This window comes from Gambusia affinis, linkage group LG07 (assembly GCF_019740435.1).
Source record: "Gambusia affinis linkage group LG07, SWU_Gaff_1.0, whole genome shotgun sequence".
Classification (NCBI taxonomy): Eukaryota; Metazoa; Chordata; class Actinopteri; order Cyprinodontiformes; family Poeciliidae; genus Gambusia; species Gambusia affinis.
In genome coordinates, this window is record NC_057874.1 from 20348447 (window position 1) to 20371088 (window position 22642).

The following is a 22642-nucleotide window of genomic DNA, read 5'->3' on the forward strand; positions in this document are numbered from 1 at the left end:
ATATGATGTAATGACTGAATTTATAGGAATCCTAATATAATCTAATACAGATATAAATTCATCACACCTCTCTAATTTCAACCTAAGGTGCACGTCTGATGTACTAATTTCTAATCTTGTCCATTCTGAGCATTTAAACTATGTGTGATCTGCAAAGTAACACAAGAAGGGGAGGCAAGAAGAACAAATAACATTTCAGATGACACTTTTTTGTTCCTTCAGATGCTGTTATGCTGCCTCATCGTGATTAGAGCTTCACAAATTATTAACTTGCAACCGCAAAACATCTGAGATGTTTTTAAATTAAATCAAACAGCAAAAAAAAAAAAAAAAGTCAAAATGAGGCACGACAAAATCAGAACAGGACATGTGACACGGGGCGAGGACACACCATGCTAGTCATGCTGCTCTGGGAAATTTATTAAATGAGTTTTCTTTTTCTTTTTATTACCGTTATTAGTAATACGATGATTATGTTTTCACTAGTGCTCCTGTAAGTAGAGTGATATATGGGTCAGTCAAGCAGCAGGAGTCACAGTCCATCATCATAGTCATCACCACTATAAAATCCTTTTCACCGTATTCTAAGAATTCTCGGCAGCATTTTTACTTTTCGTCAGGCTAAAAAATAATTTACATCACATAGTTTTTACTGATTTTTGAAACCACAAACATTCCAGCAACACACTCTACAACTGAGGAGATTAACAATCAGAAAAGCATGACCTTTTGCATAGTATTAAATGAACAAAGACATTGAGTTCTTTATTTACAATTATTGTATAGATAAAAAAAATATCATAAAAACAAGATGAACACTTAATTCACTTACCCATGAATGGCTAAGTATGCCAAAAAGCTATCTGTGGCATTTCTCTTTTTCTGTGTTCCACAAACTGCATGCTGCTAAATACAGTACATCGAGGCAGGTGAGTATATTGCAAAAAAAGTATCATTGATATCATCATCATGATGGGTGTCATCATAAACATAATGACAGGTCGTTACAACACATTATGATTTGGATGTGTCTCTGACAGGAGCAGTGATTGATTACAAACAGCCAAAGTGCCGCGTCATCAGTATGACTCATTGAGTTGCATGATGTAATCAGGAGGAGTTCATGTTTTCAACATTTCCGTCCTCAGTGGACCCATAACTCTATTTACAAGAATCAGCTTAACTTCAGTTTCTTAAAGCTGAAAGTCCTCCTCGATGTAAAAATGGTTCGAGAATGTTGGCTTAAGTCTTTTTTTATATACGTAAAATACCATATCTATGTGTTTTCTTTTTATTTGCTTGTTTCATTTATCGTTTTTAATTTTTACAGACCAAAAAAAAAAGGCAAACACCAGAAAAAATAGCAAAATAAATTAAGAACCTCTAAGGTAAATATCAGAACCCAGACTGTTTTCTTTCAAATTAAATAAGACAGATTTTATTCAGATGTTTTTCGACATGCCTGAGCTGACCAGTAAAGCTTGTGCACCCTCTTCAGATAAACGGATTGGCTGAACAATGACAGAGGAGGAGGATGCAAAAACAAAAAAAAAAAAAAAAAAAAAGATAAAGCTGCTCAGAGAAATGATTGTTTACATTGTCTACAGAAAAGTTTTTAATTTATTTTAAAAACCAAAAAAAAAAAATAATTCTTCAAGTTGCATAATGAGCCTACTTTATGACATCATGCTTGCCACTAACTTCGGTTAGGTAGAGTAATAATACTAGAGGCTAGTAAAGTGGCCTTGTCCTTCTGAGTGCAAAAAAATGGATAAATGTGCCTTCTGTATGCGACTTCTGATAATGTCTGATTGGTCAAAGTACAATAAATAGTTTACAACTAGTGAGTACAGTTGAGATGCTAAGAGTACTGTATATTCTGTGACGGCAGGAAGACAAGCTTGGTTAAAACACACAAAAGCACATCTAGAGTTACACCACAGAAGTTTTCATTCATAACCAGATAGTGCAGGAAATCTTTTATGTATATATATAGAAAAAGAGTCAAAGCAACATTCCATTTTTGTTGTTATTAATTTTGTTTTTTTGTCAGTTTTTCCTTTTTCTTTAGATGTTAAAAATGTCAACAGCATTTAGGGGCTGCTTGTGTCTAGATGAAAAGAAACTTAAAAAAAAATCTAAAATAAATTAGAAAATATCAGCACAATATATTGCAAGTTTGAAACAAATTTCTAAAAATGACTGGATTTCAGCCTTTTGATGGTCACATACACCTTTAAAACATCAAGTCCTTTGAACAAGCAGGTTTACCTAGATGACAGTTAAATAAAAAGGTCCTGATATCAACCTTTTATACAAGCACTGACTCCAGGTCAGCATTAAAGCAAAGCAAAAATAAACCATAATTAATAAAAAAAAAATCAAATCAAATCAAATATCCTCCTCTGTCATAAAAAGGAGGCCTTCGTTAGGAAAAACCAAAGGCAAGCCGCTCTTATTTGATCCCAACAATCATAAAGAGTAATACTAAGATTCCACATGTACTGTACTATGCATCCCATTATATTTTGGTTTCTTCTCGTTGTTTATCCTCTAAAAATATCTACATTATTTGACAATATAGCAGGCAAGTTTCAGCACATGGTTTTTCCCGTAATAACACAGCAACAAAATTCTGAGCTCACCTCCTCTAAGAAACCAGGAAATTCATCTCTACAAAGTTGTAAACAATTACATTCTGTTTAAGACATAAATAAGTCAAAGTAATTTAAGCCATTGAAGCGGAAACAAGGCAACATGCCAACAAACAAAGATAAACTCTCTCTAAATAGATTTTATGAATTTATATGTATAGAATATATTCCATAAATGCTATCATCATCATCATCATCATCATCATTATTATTATTATTAATATTTTGCATTTCTCTTTTTCATCAGGTGCAAAACTACTGTGCAAGTTCAGCCCTACCACCTCGATACACATTTCTGCTTATGGATTGTGTCATTTTTTAAAAAATTATTTAAGAGTCCGGTACATGTTCATGCCACACAGAGGAGGGAGGGAGGACTCAGAGAAGCTTTCTTTACATGTGTAGTCCGCTGCGATGCTCAGCCCATCAGAACCAAACAACTCCAATAAAATTAAAACCTTTTTTAAATAAAACTTGGGTAATGTACATTCATGCAGGATCAATAAGAATAATAAGAATAATCAGACTCAGAATAATAACAACGGGTTTTAATTTAATTTAAACTATTACTGTATCTCTGTTAATGTTATTATTGAAGAGAAGGAGTTTAAGGAGAGTATGAAGTCTATTTGCACTCCTCGGCAGTCTCCCTCCTCCTCGTCCTCCTCCAGGTGTCGCTGCGGACACAGTTCATACGCAACGTGCAGTCAGCTGCACGTTTATACAGTACATGCTAACCGGTACAAGCATAGTGTCATACACACCATCAAGGCTGCCACCATACACATGCAACCACAAAAGCAGGATGGCTGTGTAGGTCGTGTAGCTTTGCGGAGCTTTTTGGATTGTGTTTTTCTTTTTATTCTTGTCATTTCACAAAGGTTCGCTCGATGTTGAACGGAAGCGAGAGCATTATTGGCTTTAGCTTACAAGAGGGAGATGGACCAGATCTGTGTCGGTGGTGAAACATGGTGCGCTGGGTGGAGGGGAAGGCGAGAACTGAGTGGCCATGAGTCAAGTAGTGGTAAAAGTAACAAATTACGGTATGAGAGAGCTGGACGAGGCGCTCCCGGACCATGAGGGAACAACGTCACTGGTCACTGCGGCGATCAGGACAGGGGTTAGAGGCTGGTCTCCAGGCTGTGGAGAGGGCTGGCGGGGCTGGAGGAGGCGGCAGATTTACTGATGTCGATGGTAAGGTTGATGCCACTATCAATGGCGTTGTTGTTCTTGTTAGGAGATGAAGGCTGGCTGGAGTACTTCGTCTTCCTTCGGGCCGAATCATCATCTGTGTCGTCGATGAGGGGGATGCTAGGCGTGGAGTCGTCTATCCTAAATTCAGGGTGTGTCATGAAGTTGTGTATGGATGTTCTGGAGTCGGGTTTTTCCAGGCCTTCATAGAGGGAGCTACGGAATGCATTCACAACTCGAATCTGTTGTGTGAGAAGATCAAAAAAAGGAAGGGGAAAAACCATGAGCGGTGATGCTACAGATCAAATAAAAAGAGCTGCAGGGAACCTCGTAATGAGAGAATAGGTGAAAAAAGAACAGACATAGAAGAACAACAAAATATTTATTTTTAAGAATATAAGGTGGAAGAGAAAAAGTGAAAGAAACAAGAGAGAAGGTAACTGGAGTCTGTTTTCTGCTTGCACAAGATGACTACAGGTCACAAGTCACTTAATTTTGGCGTGCACTAAGAAAAACTGTGAGGAACATAATCATAAAGAACACAAGGAAATCAGACATTTCCAGAAAAACAAAAGCAACACAAACGCTCGTTGTAAGTATACGCTTTAGTCCAATGTGCTGTATACCTAGAAACAAGCCACATTAATAAATGGAATGCTTACAGAAAAAATTGAAGGACAATACCACATGCAGTTTTGAAGAAATCTGGTGGACGAGGTCAGTAAGAAAGAAGTTGGTTATATCAGAAAAATCCAATGAGGCGGTTTAAAAACTTCTTGAGGGGTAGGGGGTAGGGGGCACCAGACCGCCGTCTGGCTGAATATCCACACAGACTCTGAATGAGACACACAAAACACTCAAATAAAGCACAGTGTAGCAGAGGCATTGTCCCAAATGGAGTGAGTCAAATCTGCATGAGGTTGGCTCAACCTAAGCATTGCAGTGAAAATAAAACTCACACCAACAAAACACATCCCAGAAATAAAATAGTGGCATTTAGACAACAAGCAAACACCGTAGGTTAAAATATTATGAACACACACACAAGATGTAAACACAAAGTACATGCAACATTGACAAACTGGACACTGGCACAAGAAAAGCCGACATCAAACGAAAGGAGGTGAATAATGAAAATAAGTTTCATTGTCAGATGTCTGACGGTTGAAGCATGTTTCTCACTCCATGCATATCTGAGCAAACACTCAAGTATAAGCCCATATGAGTGTTTAGTGAATCACATGTTCTTGTTTTCGAGAAACAACTTACAACATGGCGACCTTGAAACCATATAGAAACTGAGGTTTGAAGAATCAGAAAAGGTAACATGTCCACTTAGATCAGGCATTTTTGCGTTGGTATAAGCCAAACGGAATAACTGGCTAAATTATTATTGATAAGTAAACACAGATCAGTATTACATTTCCTAAATTTTAAAAGTTTCTTATGTTGAAATTTAAAATCCCCTTCCACCTGAAAAGCTGAATATTATGTGCTTTTTAACCAATTTATCTTTTGTCAAATTTAGGCTGATCTGACATATGGTTGCAGGTAAAGTCCCAGCAGGATTTAGAATAAAACAGAAACACGGAGGTGTTTGCTGGAAGGGCAGAAAGCCTTTCTGCTGCATTGCTAGACTCAAACTTTAATATCATCCAACGGTGCCAAGTTGCCACTAGGCAGAGTTGAACCTATTTGCTGCACTTTTGCGATGAGCTCTGGAGGTGTCAAGATTTGTTTTTGGCACTTTCACAGTTATTTTAAAGTTTTTTTTAAATGTTCCTCTGAATATCATGGAGTTTACTAAAGCAGTTGTTTTCTTACATGTTTTCTGGTTACTACCTACACTGCATGTTCTATTTTAAATTTTGACTGAGTGTTACTCAAACAAAACTTGTTCCATCTAAAAAGTGGATTATAAAAACCCTTAGCTGTACCAGTAGGTGTGACCAAAGTCTTTTTGTTTTCAGAGATTTTCAAAGTGACAAAGAAAATAATTCTATACATCCATACCAGGGATAACAATAAGTATAGGGTTCTTTATGTGAATTTAAGTTGTGGTCCAAAGGAAAAACTAACTTCACTGAGAAATTTTAAATATTTTTAACATGAAATGCAGAAGACATAATATGCAGCAAATGTGTTGCAACCTTTAAATACAAAATTGGAAAGAGAATTCAGGTTTGTGCCATTTCTCCTTTAGCATATTAGACCTGCAAATTACCACAAAGTGATAGTAACTTCTTGTCTTGAAGTCTGAGACTGATATCTGAGACTGATATCACCCACGGCGTGAAATGTCACGCCGTGGGTGATATGGGTTCTGGAAATTAGAGCTATTACATGTAATATACAAAGCACTGCTGTAATTATGGCTTAGTGGGTGCAAGAAGATGCAAAAACTGAAATAAAAAGTAATAATAAGAGGGATCTTTTCGAATAAGTTTGTGACAAGACAAGATCTGACAAAAATGGAGGGTTGAAGGTTTATCTATTTTGATGCTTCTGCTGGGAACCTGTCTGATAATTTGGCAACACAATAATCAACCACAGCAGCATTATCAAGCGACCGAAGGAGAAGAACAAACTGGCTTACAGACAATCTCTGTTTTATCCAGCAAATGAGGAATAAATATTGGAATATTTTCTCATTCTGGTGGTTTTAAGTTAAACCTTTGTTTTATATATATATATATATATATATATATATATATATATATATATAAGGTGTCAACTACGCTCAGACATGGCTCAAAGCTGAAAATAGAGATGATCACAGATCTTAGGATCTTATATCTTGAGCTAAGAAGAAACATTTTTCTGAAAGCATTCAGGGTAATAAAAAGGACATCCTTAACCACACATACAGCCGCTTCCTCAGCGTTTATTGAGTTAATAAAATATATAATATACAATAAAATTTTGATTTGTCTCAAGCCATTATTCTCTGCCACTTATGTGGCAGATAATAACAACATTGCCGCTTATACTTGAATGTTCTCCCAGTCCCTTTTGAGAGTTGATTGGAATTAGTTAATATTAACATCCGTCGAGACATAAAAACGAGAGGAGTGACAGATGTGATGATGTATGGAGGATGAGCAGAGGGAGACAAACTCACAACCTGAAATGTCACGCCGTGGGTATCACTCTTAGTCCTGTGCTCCTAGCACTCTGGGGAAACAAACACACATTGACCAATGAGAGGACAGTACAGCCAACCATGGGAGGAGATATCAAGATGAATTTGAAATCCAGTGAACATCAAAAAGACAGAATAAGAGAAAAAATGAAAAAAAGCAGCAAGAGGGAAAAGGACAAATCTTCAGAGATGCCAACGTCACAATGGAGGCATTGGTGGCATAATGTCTAGTAATTTAAGTTTAAAAATAAGAGCTTGATGAGGACTGGATGGCACCCCTGAAGCAAAGAGAGCAGACAAGCAGACTGACAGAGTTCTGACTCACGGCCAGTAGTGGAAGGAGCAGTAGCAGCAGTAGTGCTTGTAGGAGAGGAAAGGGCATTGGACAAGGACACGTGACTAGGACTAGAAACATTGGTTACATCCTGGTTCTGGCTGGTGGTGGATGACTGGCGTCTCAGAGCCCCAGCCCCCTGAAAGGAGGTGCCGCTCTTGAAGGTGTTGACTACTTCAATCTGTGGAAGAAGAGCGGGACAGGAGAGGACAAATGGCTGCTCAGAGTGACACGAACTAAATGGTAACACATGCTGGCTGGTTGGGTAAAGGGAGTACAACTTCGCAGTCATGACACATAAGGGTGGGCGGAGGTAAAGGTCAGGGTGGAGTATCCCCACAACCAAGTGGTGAATAGGAATAAAAGGCCATCTTACAGAGAGAACACATGTACCTGTCATGGTGGTCATGGACATACAGGAAGTTGTGATTCATCCAACATCTGCTGCCAGAGCCAGACTGTTATGACCTTTAAAATGGTCTGGATTAACAGTTCCCCATTCTCTCTGAAGACTTAAGTTGCTTTTTCACCCATTTTTCAGTCTTTGTAACATTTTAATTTGTTTATTCTTTCACCTAACAGTGATCTATTAATCACTGAGACAGAATAAGCCTCCAAAGCTATGAACCTGTATTGTGTCTAGACATTTTGATCAATTTAGTAAAGATTTTAGGTGGGAAGTTAAAGGACTTTGTGAAAAGTAGCTGAACTAATGTTGTTCTAACTTTGTTCCCAGTTCTTTAGCTGAATCCATGAAAGATATAAAAAATAACTCAGTTGTGAAATATAATAAAATAAAAAGTAGTTTTTTGCACTAAAAAGGTGATTTCAGAACAGCTATGAAAAAGAAACTTTGATTAAAGTAGATGATCAATTGAAGAATTATGCATACCGTAGCTCCTGTGTCCGAATGTTTACTTTAATTTCAGATTTAAGATTCCAGATACTGGACATTAGCTGTAGATCCTTTTTAAAAGCCTGATATGTCTTTTGTCTTTCGCTTGCCCACTTTGTTGGTTATGAACACGTACAAAGGCTGAGAACAAAATAAGTGAAAAAGCAGTCAAGTCTAAAACAACTGTGAAAGAACAACATAAAAACAGCATGAACTATTGATTTTGATCAAATAAAATTTAGACAAGTCAAGTGCAATTTGATCTATAGATTTTTGTGTAAACAAAAGTTTGCCTCAAGTGTAGATGCTATGGGATAACTTCACACAGGACCACTAGTGAAACATCAGTGAGATGAAATCAAGTGCAACACAAAAGCAGAATAGAGTCAACTATCACAGTGAAACCGGTGTTAGAGCGCATCACAATGACAACAGTTCAATGATTATTTTCTGTTCCTCCGATGGTCAGTGCTTCCATCCACCCAGGAAAAGTTGGATCTTCATGTTCCTAAATTTGTTATCTTGAGACAAAATGACTTTAATGTTGTGCCATTTATGTCTTAAATATTATGCAAAAATATGAAAGAAACTGGATCTTTGACGCTGAGCAATAAAGCATCTAGAATCATGCTATTCTGCTATTAGCCCCTTGAAAACAAATACTATTGGCACATTTGTTTCTGAAAATAAGTGTCAAGGGGAAGGATGAATGAAGTAAAAGGAAGCAAATTTATTTTGTCTTTTCAGGTATTGGTCACACGAAACAATGAAATGAAATAAAAATCTTACCTGAGTTTGAATGCGGTTTAAACCTCTGAACCAAAGTATTTGACCTCGCCGTAACTCCCTCTCTGCATGGTCAATCTCCTCGTTCTCTTCGTTTACGTCTTCCTCTGGTAGCTCATCTTTGCGAGTCAACTGGCCCGCCCGACGCAGGAAACGCAGGTGGTTGTTGGGTATGGTGGCAATCACCTACAAAACAAAATAAGAGAGCATTTTTAGCCAAATCCAAAAACTAAAGCAAAAGCCAAAGAATAAGCAGTGCATGAACAAAAGGCAATAATTCATTTGCGTTACCTGTCCCCAGACCAGTTCTCCCAGCCCTAGAAAAACACACCACAACCACTTTTCCAGGCTCAGAGGATGACAGCTGAATGGCTTCCCTCCAAACTGCACAATCACAATCTGCACAAAACAGTGCACAGTACAAAAATAAAAATTACTTTCCCGACACCTCAATATGTGAAATATTCTTAGTTGATAAATAAAACACATTCACCAATAGAATAAAAATACATTGCAAGTGTTTACCTGTATGGCAAATGTGCCAAAAACGATGGAGCAGAAAATTGGGTTTCTGAAGATTCCTTCAAAGACATTCCTCTCTCCGTGTATTTTCCGAGCATTTATCTCATTAAACAGCTGCATCATTACAAACGTGTTGAATATGATGGTGTAGTGCTCGGATGGAGGAGAATGGAGAGGAGCGTTACGACCACTGTCGATGTCAAAGATTTTCTCACCTGGTGGAAACAGAGAATAACTTATTTAATTCTGAACAAGTATTGTAGCACGCTGTATGTGAACTGTGCATACCAGCAAACAGCAGTGTAAAGATGAGAATGAGCTGATAGACGGCATGTCCCAGGATATTCTTGGTCATTGTGCTGGAGATAAGAGGCTTATTGCGACCATACGGTTTTCTCCTCAACAGGGCCTCTGTGGGGGGCTCCGTCGCCAAGGCCAGAGATGCAAAAGTATCCATAATCAGGTTAACCCACAACATCTGCACTGCTTTAAGTGGAGAGTCCTGTGGAAAACAAACACAAACTCCCACTGAGAAAACAAAAACTCCAATACAACTGGAAACATACAGTGGAAACTGAACCTTTACAAACACAAAGGTCATCATTCTAACACAAAAACATAATTTTGCTCATTTTGTGGGACATTTGACTACTCTAGTCACCTTACCTAAAACAATTCTAGCCCAACCAGGAGAATGCCAACACTTGCTACACTATTGCCAGAAAAGGAGATTGATACCCAATTAATGCCTCTTACCTGTGTGATGCAGGCTCCAGTGAAAGCAACGATGACGGCCACAACATTGACAGTAAGCTGGAACTGAAGAAACTTGGAAATGCTGTCATACACATTCCTGCCCCACATCACTGCCTTGACGATGCTGCTAAAGTTATCATCGGTGAGAATAATGTCTGAAGCTTCTTTAGCCACATCTGTACCAGCGATACCCTGAAAGAGCAAAAATGATCAACAATGAAGAAAACCATTTTTAATGTTTCCTTTTCTTGTTCTGGGAACATGGATTGGTTTTAGGAAGAAATTTGATGAACAATATGTAAATAATAGGTAATAGTTCACATCAATTTTTTTTTATTTTACAAATGCTGATTTAAAAAAAATATTTTGAAGTTTAGGATTTATTTTGTAATTAAAAGATCGAAAAGGGTAAGTAGTAAAATCCAGAAATGCATGTGTCTTCTTTGAGCTCATTTTCATTAAATACCAAGTGTGGCAAAATGAAAAACAGTTCCTAAGAATTATTATTAAAAGCCTAAATTCTTATTAAGAAGTAATTAATGGGACACAGAGTAATCGTCACAAGCCTTAAAAGTAGCAAAGTAAAAAAACTAAATACTCAGTTTAAGGGACAGCAAAAATGAACCAGAAACACGTGTGTTTTAAGAATTTTTTTTAATTCTATGTATTTCAATTATAAAATAAATAGGCTGTTCACAGAGAGCTTTAGCCAAGCATTTTGAAAGAAAATTGAATGGAAAGAAAAACTGTGGCAGAAGAATTTCATGTGTATGGCTGACCAGCCAATCTCACCTGGCTATAATGCTATGCCACACTGATACAGTAATTTATGCAAAGCAAGCCACAACCAAACCCCATGTGCAGATACTGTCCTGTGCATAGACGTACTTTTAGTAGGCTGACATTGCCATTTAAGAAGTCCCTTTTCGTCATTAGCTTTATGTCATATTCAAACCTTCTAAGAAATTGAATTGAATTTTTGGTTTTCATCAACAGAAACACACACAAGAAACAGATTATTCTGTGTTTAATAGTGCTACATAAATTAGATTTTCTTTTTGAATTGAATTGCAGAAAAACATTTTAATTCATTTGATGCACCTGGAGGATATGATGGAAGAAACTAACAAAATTTAAGCTGTGTGTAACCAACAGCTAGGGGGCACACTAAAGCAGCAAATATAGAGGCATAGTTCTTGAGAAAACTCTAAATAATGCAGCAGTGGAAAAGACATTGGGAGATGTTCACTGCAAATCAGGATCAAATTAATACATATAATTAAAGAGAAAACACTCAAGAGAAAACATTTCCATGCTAGTTTTATTACCATTGCAAACCCGACATCAGCTTTCTTTAAGGCCGGTCCATCATTGGTGCCATCTCCTGTCACAGCAACCACCTGCCTCTGATCTGCCAAAGTGCTGTCAATAATTCCTGTCAAAATACGCAGAGCAGAGCATGCAGAATAGTTCATATGATACAGTCAATCAGATTATTAGTTCTTGGGTCTTATTCAGCAGAAAAGAGGGAAAAGACACAACCAATGTCACAAAATGTATGTTTGAAGTAAATTCAAACACAATTCAATTTCCCAAAAACTATGTCACAAACGTACCTTTGACAAGTGTGTGTTTATCTGTTGGGGATGATCTGGCCAGGACTCGGAGTTTAGGCCACACCTTGTCAATACGCTCCTGTTCCACCTACACAAGTTTCATAATACACACAAACATTTGAAAATGAAGAGAGAAAGTGGTTGCAGTTTAGATCATTTTTGAGGCTCTCATTTTTTTTCCTCCATGTTATTTTGGCGACATCCTCTGTACCTCGCCTTTCTCATTACGGATCCTCCGGTTGAACTCTTTGCCATCAATGCAGAGGAAATCTTCTCCTGGATGGATGATCCCACACTTGATGGCTATGGCTCTGGCCGTGTTTATGTTGTCACCGGTCACCATGCGTACAGTGATGCCTGCACGCTGACACTTCTTAATAGCATCGGGAACCTAAACGGCAGAGATATGTAGTTTGTGATGCATGCACCAATTGTTAAAAATTGCCATTTTATTAAAGCATCAAAATTATTGTTTTATTTCAGTCACAAAACATTTTCGTAGTTGTGCTTCTGACAATTTTTTTTATTTTTATTATGCTATAGTGTAGCTATATCCAGAAGGATATGTTGACTCTGCCTTTCTACCATTTGGTGGTGTGGGTACAGTTGGTCTTACAGCTTCATTCCTAAAATGAGCGCACTGCAAAATAGTAAAGCTGCAAGCTGGTGAGGAAAACATACAATGTGGACCCAAGGGAAACTACAAACTATTTTCTGAAAATTAAAATATGAATAAAGGTATGTAAACATACCTGATGTATTCAATTATGTCAGACTAGAACTATTTTCTTCAACTATTTTTTTTATTAGAACTATGTGCAGTGAAGTTTATGGTTTTCTGTAAACAGGGGTTTAAATGGTTAAATGTTATAAGATATTGTGCACACGGGGCACAGAGAAAAATCTGTTATCAACAGCTTGCAAAACAGTATTAATTCAGAAATACATCTTCTTCTTGGCAAAGGTCAGTGTGGGAGAGTGCTGCTCTCCAAACCCACACATAAACAAATGCGTGCACATAAAGTAATGAGAGCCCACATTGATTTTTACAAACATGGAAGACTCTATTTCTATGTTGTTTTTTTTCTGTTTTAGGCACTACTACACACATACCGAAATGTGACACAACACACAGTGAAAAGATTACATGTACAGTGGAGTGAGGAAGGTTATCCACAATAAGGAGGTTGACCAAACAACAACATATTTCTGTTTTGAGTAATGTGCAGCAAATAAATAAAAAAACATCCTAAATAATAAAACCTACAAGATTGGAAAATTTGAAGAAGATCCTGCTGCATTCAATGATGCATTCATTGTCCATTTCGTCTTTCAGAAACAAAAATGGAGGGTTTAGTGCGTCTCACTGCTTACCCACTTCTCTCAAGGTTGAAGGCCCTTTTTCTAATTTTTAAGCAGCTTTGGCTCTATTGAATAAATGTAGTTAAACTAAGCTACTCAAAACTAGACAAATTCCCTTAAAAGGACAATATATAATAATAATTATAGTAATAATAATAATAGTTATTATTATTATTATTATTATTATTATTATTATTATTATTATTATTACAACATATAATAATAATAATTATAATAATATTATTATAATAATAATTATTATTATTATTATTATTATTGTGGTTATTATTTATATTTGGTAGAAAATATAACCATTGCAGATCATCGTTTTTATTATTGCAAATAGGGAAAATGTTAATTTTCTTGCCATCTTAAGTGTTAATAAACATAAAATACAAAATGGATGACAAGTACTTTTATTTTAAAATACAAATTAATTCTGCTTGTGGCAAGTACATTATTTACAAATAAAATAGCATAAGTATTCCAGTTGAAGTTCTTTTTTTAATATTATGAATGTGCAATTGTTGTCAAGGCGTTAGGCTGGTGTTTGTCATTTTATTACTCTTGAAGTTTTTTTCCTACAGCTCTATTTGACTTGGCATCTGAGGGAGGAGAGAAAGAAAAGAGGAAAACGCAGTCTGACCCGACAAAGGAGGAAGGCAGGAGTCTAGATGTTATACGGAAAAACAAGCCTCTTGAGTACCTGATATGGATCTGGTTACAGTCTCGTTCTCCTCCATTTCTCTTTACCCATCTTCCTCCACCTCCATTACTCTTACATCAATCTTATTTCTAATCTATTTATCTGTCTCAGTCTCTGTTTCTCTTTATATTCCTGTTTCTCTCGAACTGCTTCCTCCCAGGAGCACCCATATACAAAAGCCAGGGATTATAACAACAAAACTTGAAATTCAGAAGGAAGAGATTTGTTGCTAATAGAGAAATAATAATGTTTACAAAGTTGTTTTACCTTTTATTCAGGAGGATTGAATCTTGAAAAGACTAGACAGAAAAAGTGTACTGTAGTGCAGCATTTCTTTGTACTGCTTTTTTTTTTAAATGTCATATAATGTACAACTTCAAAACTAGTAAAATTGCACAAATGTTGAGGACTTATTACTTTGATAACCCAAAAGGAAGAATAAGAACAATTGCAGCCAAGCAATTCTCCTTCTTGATAAGAAATAATTGCTTTCCTTTCTGTGCATTTTCTGCTTCAATTACACAAACATACAAATATACAAATCCCTGCAAAACAACTAGGTTGATGCATAAAAGTTGTTTATTTTTCACAAAGCGTGTAGATTTGTCTGTATTATTACAGATTTTTTTCTCTTTAGTACTAAATTGAGTCAGATACTTACATAAATAAAAAAGAAAGGATAATGATAAAGACAAAGGGCACAATCAGATGAAAAAGACCAAGAGCAATCAGAAGATGGTGAAATTCAGAAAATAATGGAAGGTGGAGAGAAGAAAACATGGTGGGGCGAGGTTGAGTAAGAGCCGTTGCTTCTGAGTGACGAGGGTGGAAAAAGAGATAAAAGGAAAGGGCTTAATAATGCAGTAGTCAGCTAGTGTCCTACGTTTGTACTATCACTGGAGCTCTGTAAAGGAAGGTCAGCTAATCAATTACACAAAAATATAGCCCTCTAATAAAACATTACACATTTTCTTTAACAAAAGCCTATCAGAAAAATATTTAAGTGACAACCATAATCTGAATACTTTAAGAGTGATATAAACATAGTGATATAAACATAGTCCCTCCACACAGTAAAAGTCGGAAAACAATAAAGTCCATCCACCCATAAAGTCTCGCAAGATACAAGTTAGCAGCAGTCTGAACTGTGTGTTTGCTGCCAATCAGTCAGAGAGGGTTAGGAGACTACAGTTGTTGAGAAAGACAACCCTCCAACCCACTGCAGTACTTGGAGGGGTTAATAAATTGCGATTCCCCACTTTGGCTAAAATATTCCCGAGGTACTTCTCAGCTCCATCTAGCAGTGTGGAAAGTGAAAGACCATTTAGCTTAGTGTCTAACATTGTAGATGAAAACCAAAACCAATCACATATTTTTCATCAATGCCCCTCACTTTTTTAAAAATAGGCTTCACAGACAGACTTTACTGATTAAGATATAATCAGTAGCTGAACAAATAGCTTTATTTCCATATTGTGCCTATTAATATTTATTCATTCTTTTGGATGTTTTACTTATTTATTGCTTTTACAAATTAATCATAATGAACAAAATAAAACAAATGACAAAAGAAAGCTTTTTTCGTATTACCAAGGGACAACTGATTTCTACAAAATAATAACAAATACAACAAGATAACATAAGATATGTGACTGCATAAATATTTACTCCTTTCAAGGCAATATTTACTAAATGCACCTTTAGGTGCAATCAGCATGGCGTTTGTGTGGATGGGTCTCAATCAGACCTGCACATCTGGATGGAGAGGTTTTACTCCATTCTTTCTTGAAAAACACTAAGAGCTCGGCTTTTGTGGGGCTCAGCTATAAAAGACACTTTTCAAATTCTGTCACAAATTTTCTACGGAATTAAGGTCGAGGCTTTGACTGGGCCACTCCAGAACATACAACTTGCTGTCTTCAAATCATTTTGGTATAGCTTTAGCTGAATGCTTCAAGTCTTTATCATTGGCTTTTGAACCAGCATGAAAGAAGTCAATTTATTTGTTTGAGTTATTTTATGACATAATTTATATTCTTGTGCTTATGTTTAATGCTTTTCTTCAATATCTATTAAGTCATTTGGTCAGTTGCTCTGTTTTTAGAGTTCTTAAATAAAGTAGACCTGGCCTAGAGAAAGTATTAAAAAGTACAATGTGCACCTAAGACCTTACCTTTAACCACTGTTTCACATAAACAATTTAAACCCTCATAATAGGTGGCACATCTGGGATAAACCTGCTAATTTGTGATTGGATAAACACATTTTCCAACATCTCCTCCACCAATATATGTGATATGCTCCTACCTCTGGTCTGACAGGATCCTCGATTCCCACAACGCAGATGGCTGTAAGGTCAGTGAGGATGTTGTTCTCATCATCCCATTTGGGCTCAGGATCACTGGCAAAGTCACGGTACGCCACACAGATGGTCCTCAGACCGTCACAGGCCATGGGCTCAATCACCTTCTTCACCATCTCATCCTTGTCTCTAGGCCGGAAAACTCTGGGCTCACCAACTTCATTCAGAATGTGACTGCATCTGAAACAAAACAGTAAAGCCTGATAAAAGCCTGAAATTGTAAAAAATGAAATTGTCATTGTAAAATGACAGAACTATAGTGTAAAGATCTTCACTAAGCCTTGATAAACACAACATCCATCCATATAAAAAGTATTTTGATTCAGTGAAAAGCCACAAGAAAAATAACCAAAATTAATCAGCAAGCAATGCAAAATAATAGATGCAGTGTAATGAAGAAATGTAACCAATAAAGTATAAACATAAAGAGTAAAAATAACCCAAGATAGTACCTGGGTTAAACTTTGTATAGGTTAAATATCATCACACATCATATTGCTATTATTTTTGATTAATATTAAGTGTAAATGAGCTATTAAAGGGGACAAATATTCTCCCTCCCCATCAAGTAATATCATATAGTACACAGTAAAAACACAATTTCGAAATTCCATTGAAAACTCAGCCTACATAAAAAGTCTAAAAATTTTACCTAAAGTTTTAGCAGCATGTCTTCTTTAAACTCAGTTAGTCTAAATAAACAGTACCAAACAACTACACTATAACTAAGATATCAGCAGTGCCTTACTATATCCAATATATTAAGAACATAGTTGTTCAGTCAATTATTTATTTGTTGTAACAAACATGTTTATTTCCACTTAAACTGTGATGTGGCTTGCACAGCAGTTGACTATATGTGCTGCACCCATGAAAAAAAAACTAAACTTTTTTTAGAAATGTCCACCGTTTAAAGAGAAACAAACAGGCCTTTTCAACAGGCTTAATTTTTGCACCAAGTACCCAGAATACTGGACTCACTTCTTGAGAACAATTTCAGAGGCTCCCTTGCTGTACATTCGGAAGCTCCCTTCAGGAAGTTTGATTACAGTGCTCATTGATTTTCTGACGGAGTTGAAGGTGTAGACTTTATAAAGCTTCTCCTCTGGGATCTGGTTTCTTATTGGCTGGTAGTCCCGTTTCAGGTCCAGGACCAATCCCAAAAGTCCGCATTCTGTCTTGTTTCCAACTTGCTTGGGTAGACCACCTTCCTTATCTGGGGGCTGAAGAAAACAAGAAGTAAAACACATGCAACTCTCTTTAAGTGAACTAAATCAAAATCCCAGACAGGGCACAAGAACCGTTTTGTTCAATTTCATTCAGTTCATTGAGATTCTCTTTCCTTCAGTGAAATGAGACATGGCCAATGCAACACTTGAAATAGCTGCCGGTGATAACTGACTAGCAAGCAGGTGACAGGCTTAGTGTGTGGGAGCGCAAGTGATGAGATGAGAATCAAATTTGGACATTCTTATTTCAGGCGAGCAGCTCAACCCTTCATGTAATTACATGGTTGGAAACATACAATTACTGTATAAGGCTCAGTAAACATTCAAATGTATAACAAACAAAATAAAGCAGCATACTACCCATCTTCTTCTTTTGCTTTTTCTGCTTATTGCTGTGCAACATCCTAGATTCAACACCATTCACTTTCATAAACATTCAATTTCAAAAACAACATTCTAATACAAAAACAATAATTGTTGCTTTATTTCTTAATGATTTTTGGTTCTTTCAATTTGTGCATATATAAAAAATAGAAACGTGAAGAAACTTGATGCTGTGATGTGATTTTTTTCAGCTCTAAAGCTGGAAGGGGACTTTGATGTGATTTTTTCAGCTCTAAAGCTGGAAGAGGACTTTGTCCATAGTTTTACAGTAAACGATGCATGATGTTTCACTGACCAGTTCAAATCATGTGTGCATGTGGCCTGTGATGTTTTACAGTACATGGCGGACTGCTGTGTGCTCACTGTATGTGCAAGCGAGTGAGTGTGGTCAGCTTGTGTGAGGCACAGCGTTCCTATGGTAACGCTGGGCAAAGAACACTTGGCAGTTGAGACTTGAGAATAGAGCGACTGAGATTATCACCACTTGGGGATTCTTACTCGCTGGCTCTGATTCTCTTAAAACATTCTCTTTCATTGCACTTCACACATGTCCTCAAATCTTTTCTGCTTTGCTCTTTATGTTTTTCCAGCTTTCCTTTATTAGAGTTTCCTGAGCCTTACTCTATTTGGAAGCTATCTGGTTCCAAATATCTGCTGCTGTGACAGAAAACTAAATGTATTATCAATATTTCAGACAAACTTGAGCTTTAGTGACACTGATGCTCACACGTCTGGGCTCACAGGACACACTGATGAGCATGCAAGTCACTCTGTCGTTTTTCATAACACTTCTACACACAATCCCACATTCTGAAGCTGATTTAAATCACAGCCTTACTGTTCCTTGTCAACACAAATAATTAGGCAAGTTTAGACGGAATTAGTTTTTTTAATGGTTTTTATTTATATTATTAACACAGTGTGCACTGTGAGGTTTCCATTTTAATGTATTTCATTGCAAAAGATGTATATTTTTTTCAGTTTCATTCATCTTTTTACTTTTACTATTTAAAATCTTAGGTGGCATATTTAGTGAACATTTCAAATCACCTTGAGGCTTATGTCACAAAGTGTACAGTAGCATATTGAAAATCTGACGAAAATCCAACCTTCCAGAAAGGAATCGTCTCTTCCTGTTTTATGGAGAAGGATTGGTGAGGACTTCCTATAGGTTTAGGGACATGTGATGTATTGATATTGACTGTGAGTGACTGCAGTTTTAATCTTAAACACAGGATGAAGCTGGAGGAGTCACCAAAAGAACATATGACCAAGGACTATAAGTGGGCAGGGCTAAAGCGATGTCATCAAACTACCTCACCGGTATGTTGAGCAGTCACCATTGATGATGCACAGAAAATTTGGTGCAAATCGGTATCACAAAGACATAGCTGTTGAAATAGTCTGGAGGAATGAAACTATGGAAAAACAACAAAACTAGTCACAGTGTTTCCATTTCTTCAACTGAGAACCTGCATGTACAAGCGAAGAGTTACAAAGTCCTCTCAAATCGCATTAATCATTAAAACCTAAACACCAAACATCAACAAATTGAATGTATCTAGTTAGTTTCTACCTGCGTGTCATAAACATAGACAAGAAAATAAATATTTTATACTGAGTTTGTGTTAAATAACAGAATTAATGCCTCTTCCTAATGACCAGTGATTACATCAGGAAGACAATGCCTGTCATTGGATAATGACAGGATGGAATAAATGCCCTCATCAACATTGTCTGGTGGGGTTTCGAGGAATCAGCTCTCTTCTGAAACATCCAGTTAAACAACTAAACCACAAATAATCACACAGTCTATCTTGAAGCTTTAAACAAGCTAGAGAAATATAGTTGATACAGATACAGAGAATCTAGTCATTGCTGCGGGACGACTGAGGAAAGTAAAACATATTCAAATAGCGATAATAAATATGGGACACAAACAAACACTGGTTTAGGTTTCCAAAGACCTCGTTGAGATTTTTTTCTTTATACTAGTTTTATGCACGAGGATAGTAGCTGGCAGGAAATGCCAAGTGTTGGCATGACAGAGCTACTGCTGGCATGTCCTGGCCTGGATGTGGCTTAGGACCAGCTGCCCTCTCCCTGGTCCTCGGGTGATCCTGCAGGCAAGGACATATGCCAGAGGGAGAGCTGGCAACTTTACTTCCTATTCCACCCAGGGCTCTCCTTAATCCATACTTCATGTTCCTTCCTTCTCTCTTGTCATTTTCTTCACAGACCACCCGGCGATTCACTGCCTTCCTTGTGCCTCAATGTACATTTCGTCCTCTTTCTCATTCTTTCACAACATCTCATTCCTCTTCTCTTGCTTTGGGTGACTTTCTCCTCAACCTTATCAATTTCGCCTGTTTTACAGGGTCCCCCAATCCCTTAGCCTCCACTTCTATATTAGTTTTGTATTGCATGAAGGACCAGAATACATTGTAGCTTTCCATACAGTTAGACCAGCCAACCAGGCTAAAGCCATGGGCGTGCTGGAAGCAGAAATAAAGCCTAACAGTCTATTATAAGAATGCTTGTCATGCAGTTCCCCTCTTTTCTGTTTTTTTTTTTGTATCTAAATCTTGCTGTGCTTCCCAATGCATCATCACATTACTTTCTTTTTTAATGTGTTTCCATTTCCATTTATTACAATTTATTTTATGTGTCTTAACTTTACTCACTCTACAACTAAAATATAAAACTTCAGATAAATTTTATTAAAAACAATTTCTGGTAAGAAAAAAAACACACATTTACACTCACTACATTTGTATTTCCAAATAGTAATTTGTTGTACTCTATCACTAATAACAAAATTAGAGTTACTAAAGACAATATTCATACTGTGCTTCAGTCTGTCTGAACATCCTATGTTTCTACTGCTCTACAAAATTCACCATAGAAATTCTGCAGACATTTAACTAAATCACCTGTCAGCCTTCGTGCTGAAATTGGATAAATTTTTGCTATCATATTGCAAAGTCTAACACTGCATACTTACACTGCTCTGTGATGACTAAATGGTAATAGTTACCAAGGTCAATGAATGTGGATCAATTGTAGCAAGAAAATTAAGATGTAGAAAAAGAGAGAGAAAGTCCATCACAGTTATGCTGCTATTAAAACTGGAGCGTCACGGTGGTGAAGGTGGTAGAATTGTTGCAAGGAAGTCGTGTTTGAATCCAGACCTGAGGGTGAGAGGTGCTTCATTCTTGTGGATCCCACTCCATTTTATAGTCAAAGTTAGGCTGATTTGATTTTAAAGTTTTACATGGCCTTGCATCCTCATATTAATGTGGCCTACTTAGAAGTTACACTTAGTCAGAGCACTACAGTCAACCAACCAGTTTCTCTTAGCTGCTCCAAAATTTGAGCTGAATTATAGAGGTGATCAAGCTTTTGCAGTGCCTGTACCAAAACTCTGACCAGGCTGCAACCCAATTGTAGAATGACAGAGTACTGAATCTTTTATATCAATGTGTACTATTTACTTTTGTTTATGGGCTTTTAACATTTGTTTTAATGACATATGCTACACTACTAATAGCCAAACAACAAGCTGGAGCCTATTTTAATTACAAACTTTAAATTGCCTGCGACAGACTGGTGACCTGTCCAGGGTGACCCCACCTCTCGCCTGGAATGTAGCTGGAGATAAACACCAGCAACCTTCCCGACCCCACTAAGGGACAAGCATGAACAGAAAATGGATGGATGGATGGACTTTAAATTGGTATTTGAAGAAAGACCTTATCAATTGTTTTATAATAGTTCTAATTCTATCTACATGACACAACATTTTATTATTATTATTATTTTTTTTTTTTACAAAACACTAAGTTATTTCTTTATAAAAACAACACAATGGGAATGTATGGATAGCGTTTCCACCTCTCTTCTGTGACCAAAAAAAATGACCCGAGCAGGTGGTTAAATCTACGTGAAACTGAGCTCGGAGGACATTCACACAGCCGTGCTAAACATACCACTGTGCTGTAGGAACACACACCTGTGGTCTGAGTGCTTACAGCAGAGATATGACAGATGTGTGTATGGATGATCGGCCCATATTACTGCAAAATACACTCTGTTTTTCACAAACTATTTTAATTTCCTAATCACTGGATGTGGTGTGTTACTATGTGAAATTAACTGATTCCACTGAAAGCTGTTTATGTTTGTGTACCTTGAATGAATGAAATACTGTGGGGAAATGTGTGTTCCTAGAGTGACTGTAGAATGTGATCACCTATTCAGATTGGATAGATAAGGGTAAACTTCAAAATAAACAATATCTGTTACAAAATGTTTTCGTCACTATAGTATTTTGTGCATGTGAAGCTTTTTTATGTGTACATTTTTCCTCAGACAACAAGGCCTTCTCCGGTTATTATTGCACCATGCATGTGCCGATTGAAGGGACAGTGATATAGGAGGAGCTGTATTATGATGCCATAGAGAACTGGAGACATTGATATGGTATCAAAGCCTGCCTCTTTTGCCTTTGTGCCTTCATGTGGTGGCCATCAAAGGCTCCCATAGCCATTCTTGCATCCCACAGGACTGGCCTCTTATATAAGAACACACCAGCAAGCATACTGCAGAGCTGGAGTGGCACTGAGGGAGTGGAGGCGGTTGATGGAGGGAAAGAGGAACAACCTGCATTTTATTCAGAAATCTCTCTTATGAATCTTACTTTT

General features: G+C 37.0%; 1 protein-coding gene across 15 annotated transcripts in view; it reads right to left on the reverse strand.

Annotated features, from left to right (window-relative positions):
• Window positions 1-739: 739 nt before the first annotated feature.
• Window positions 740-22642, reverse strand: part of atp2b2 (ATPase plasma membrane Ca2+ transporting 2) — a 119028-nt gene continuing 97125 nt past the window's right edge. For 10 of the 15 annotated variants that reach the window (XM_044120895.1, XM_044120901.1, XM_044120898.1 and 7 more), the window contains 11 exons: window positions 17308-17549; window positions 16272-16506; window positions 12108-12287; window positions 11897-11984; window positions 11609-11715; window positions 10281-10472; window positions 9813-10026; window positions 9528-9739; window positions 9294-9401; window positions 9006-9188; window positions 740-4087 (listed from right to left, as the gene is read on the reverse strand). In XM_044120895.1, the coding sequence (XP_043976830.1) occupies window positions 3776-4087; window positions 9006-9188; window positions 9294-9401; window positions 9528-9739; window positions 9813-10026; window positions 10281-10472; window positions 11609-11715; window positions 11897-11984; window positions 12108-12287; window positions 16272-16506; window positions 17308-17549 (2073 nt within the window). In that variant the 3' untranslated portion in view covers window positions 740-3775. Of the gene's footprint in view, window positions 4088-4529; window positions 4681-6963; window positions 7020-7312; window positions 7503-9005; window positions 9189-9293; window positions 9402-9527; window positions 9740-9812; window positions 10027-10280; window positions 10473-11608; window positions 11716-11896; window positions 11985-12107; window positions 12288-16271; window positions 16507-17307; window positions 17550-22642 lie in introns of those variants that run through there. The other 5 variants (XR_006370985.1, XR_006370986.1, XM_044120903.1 and 2 more) reach the window with 5 other exon arrangements.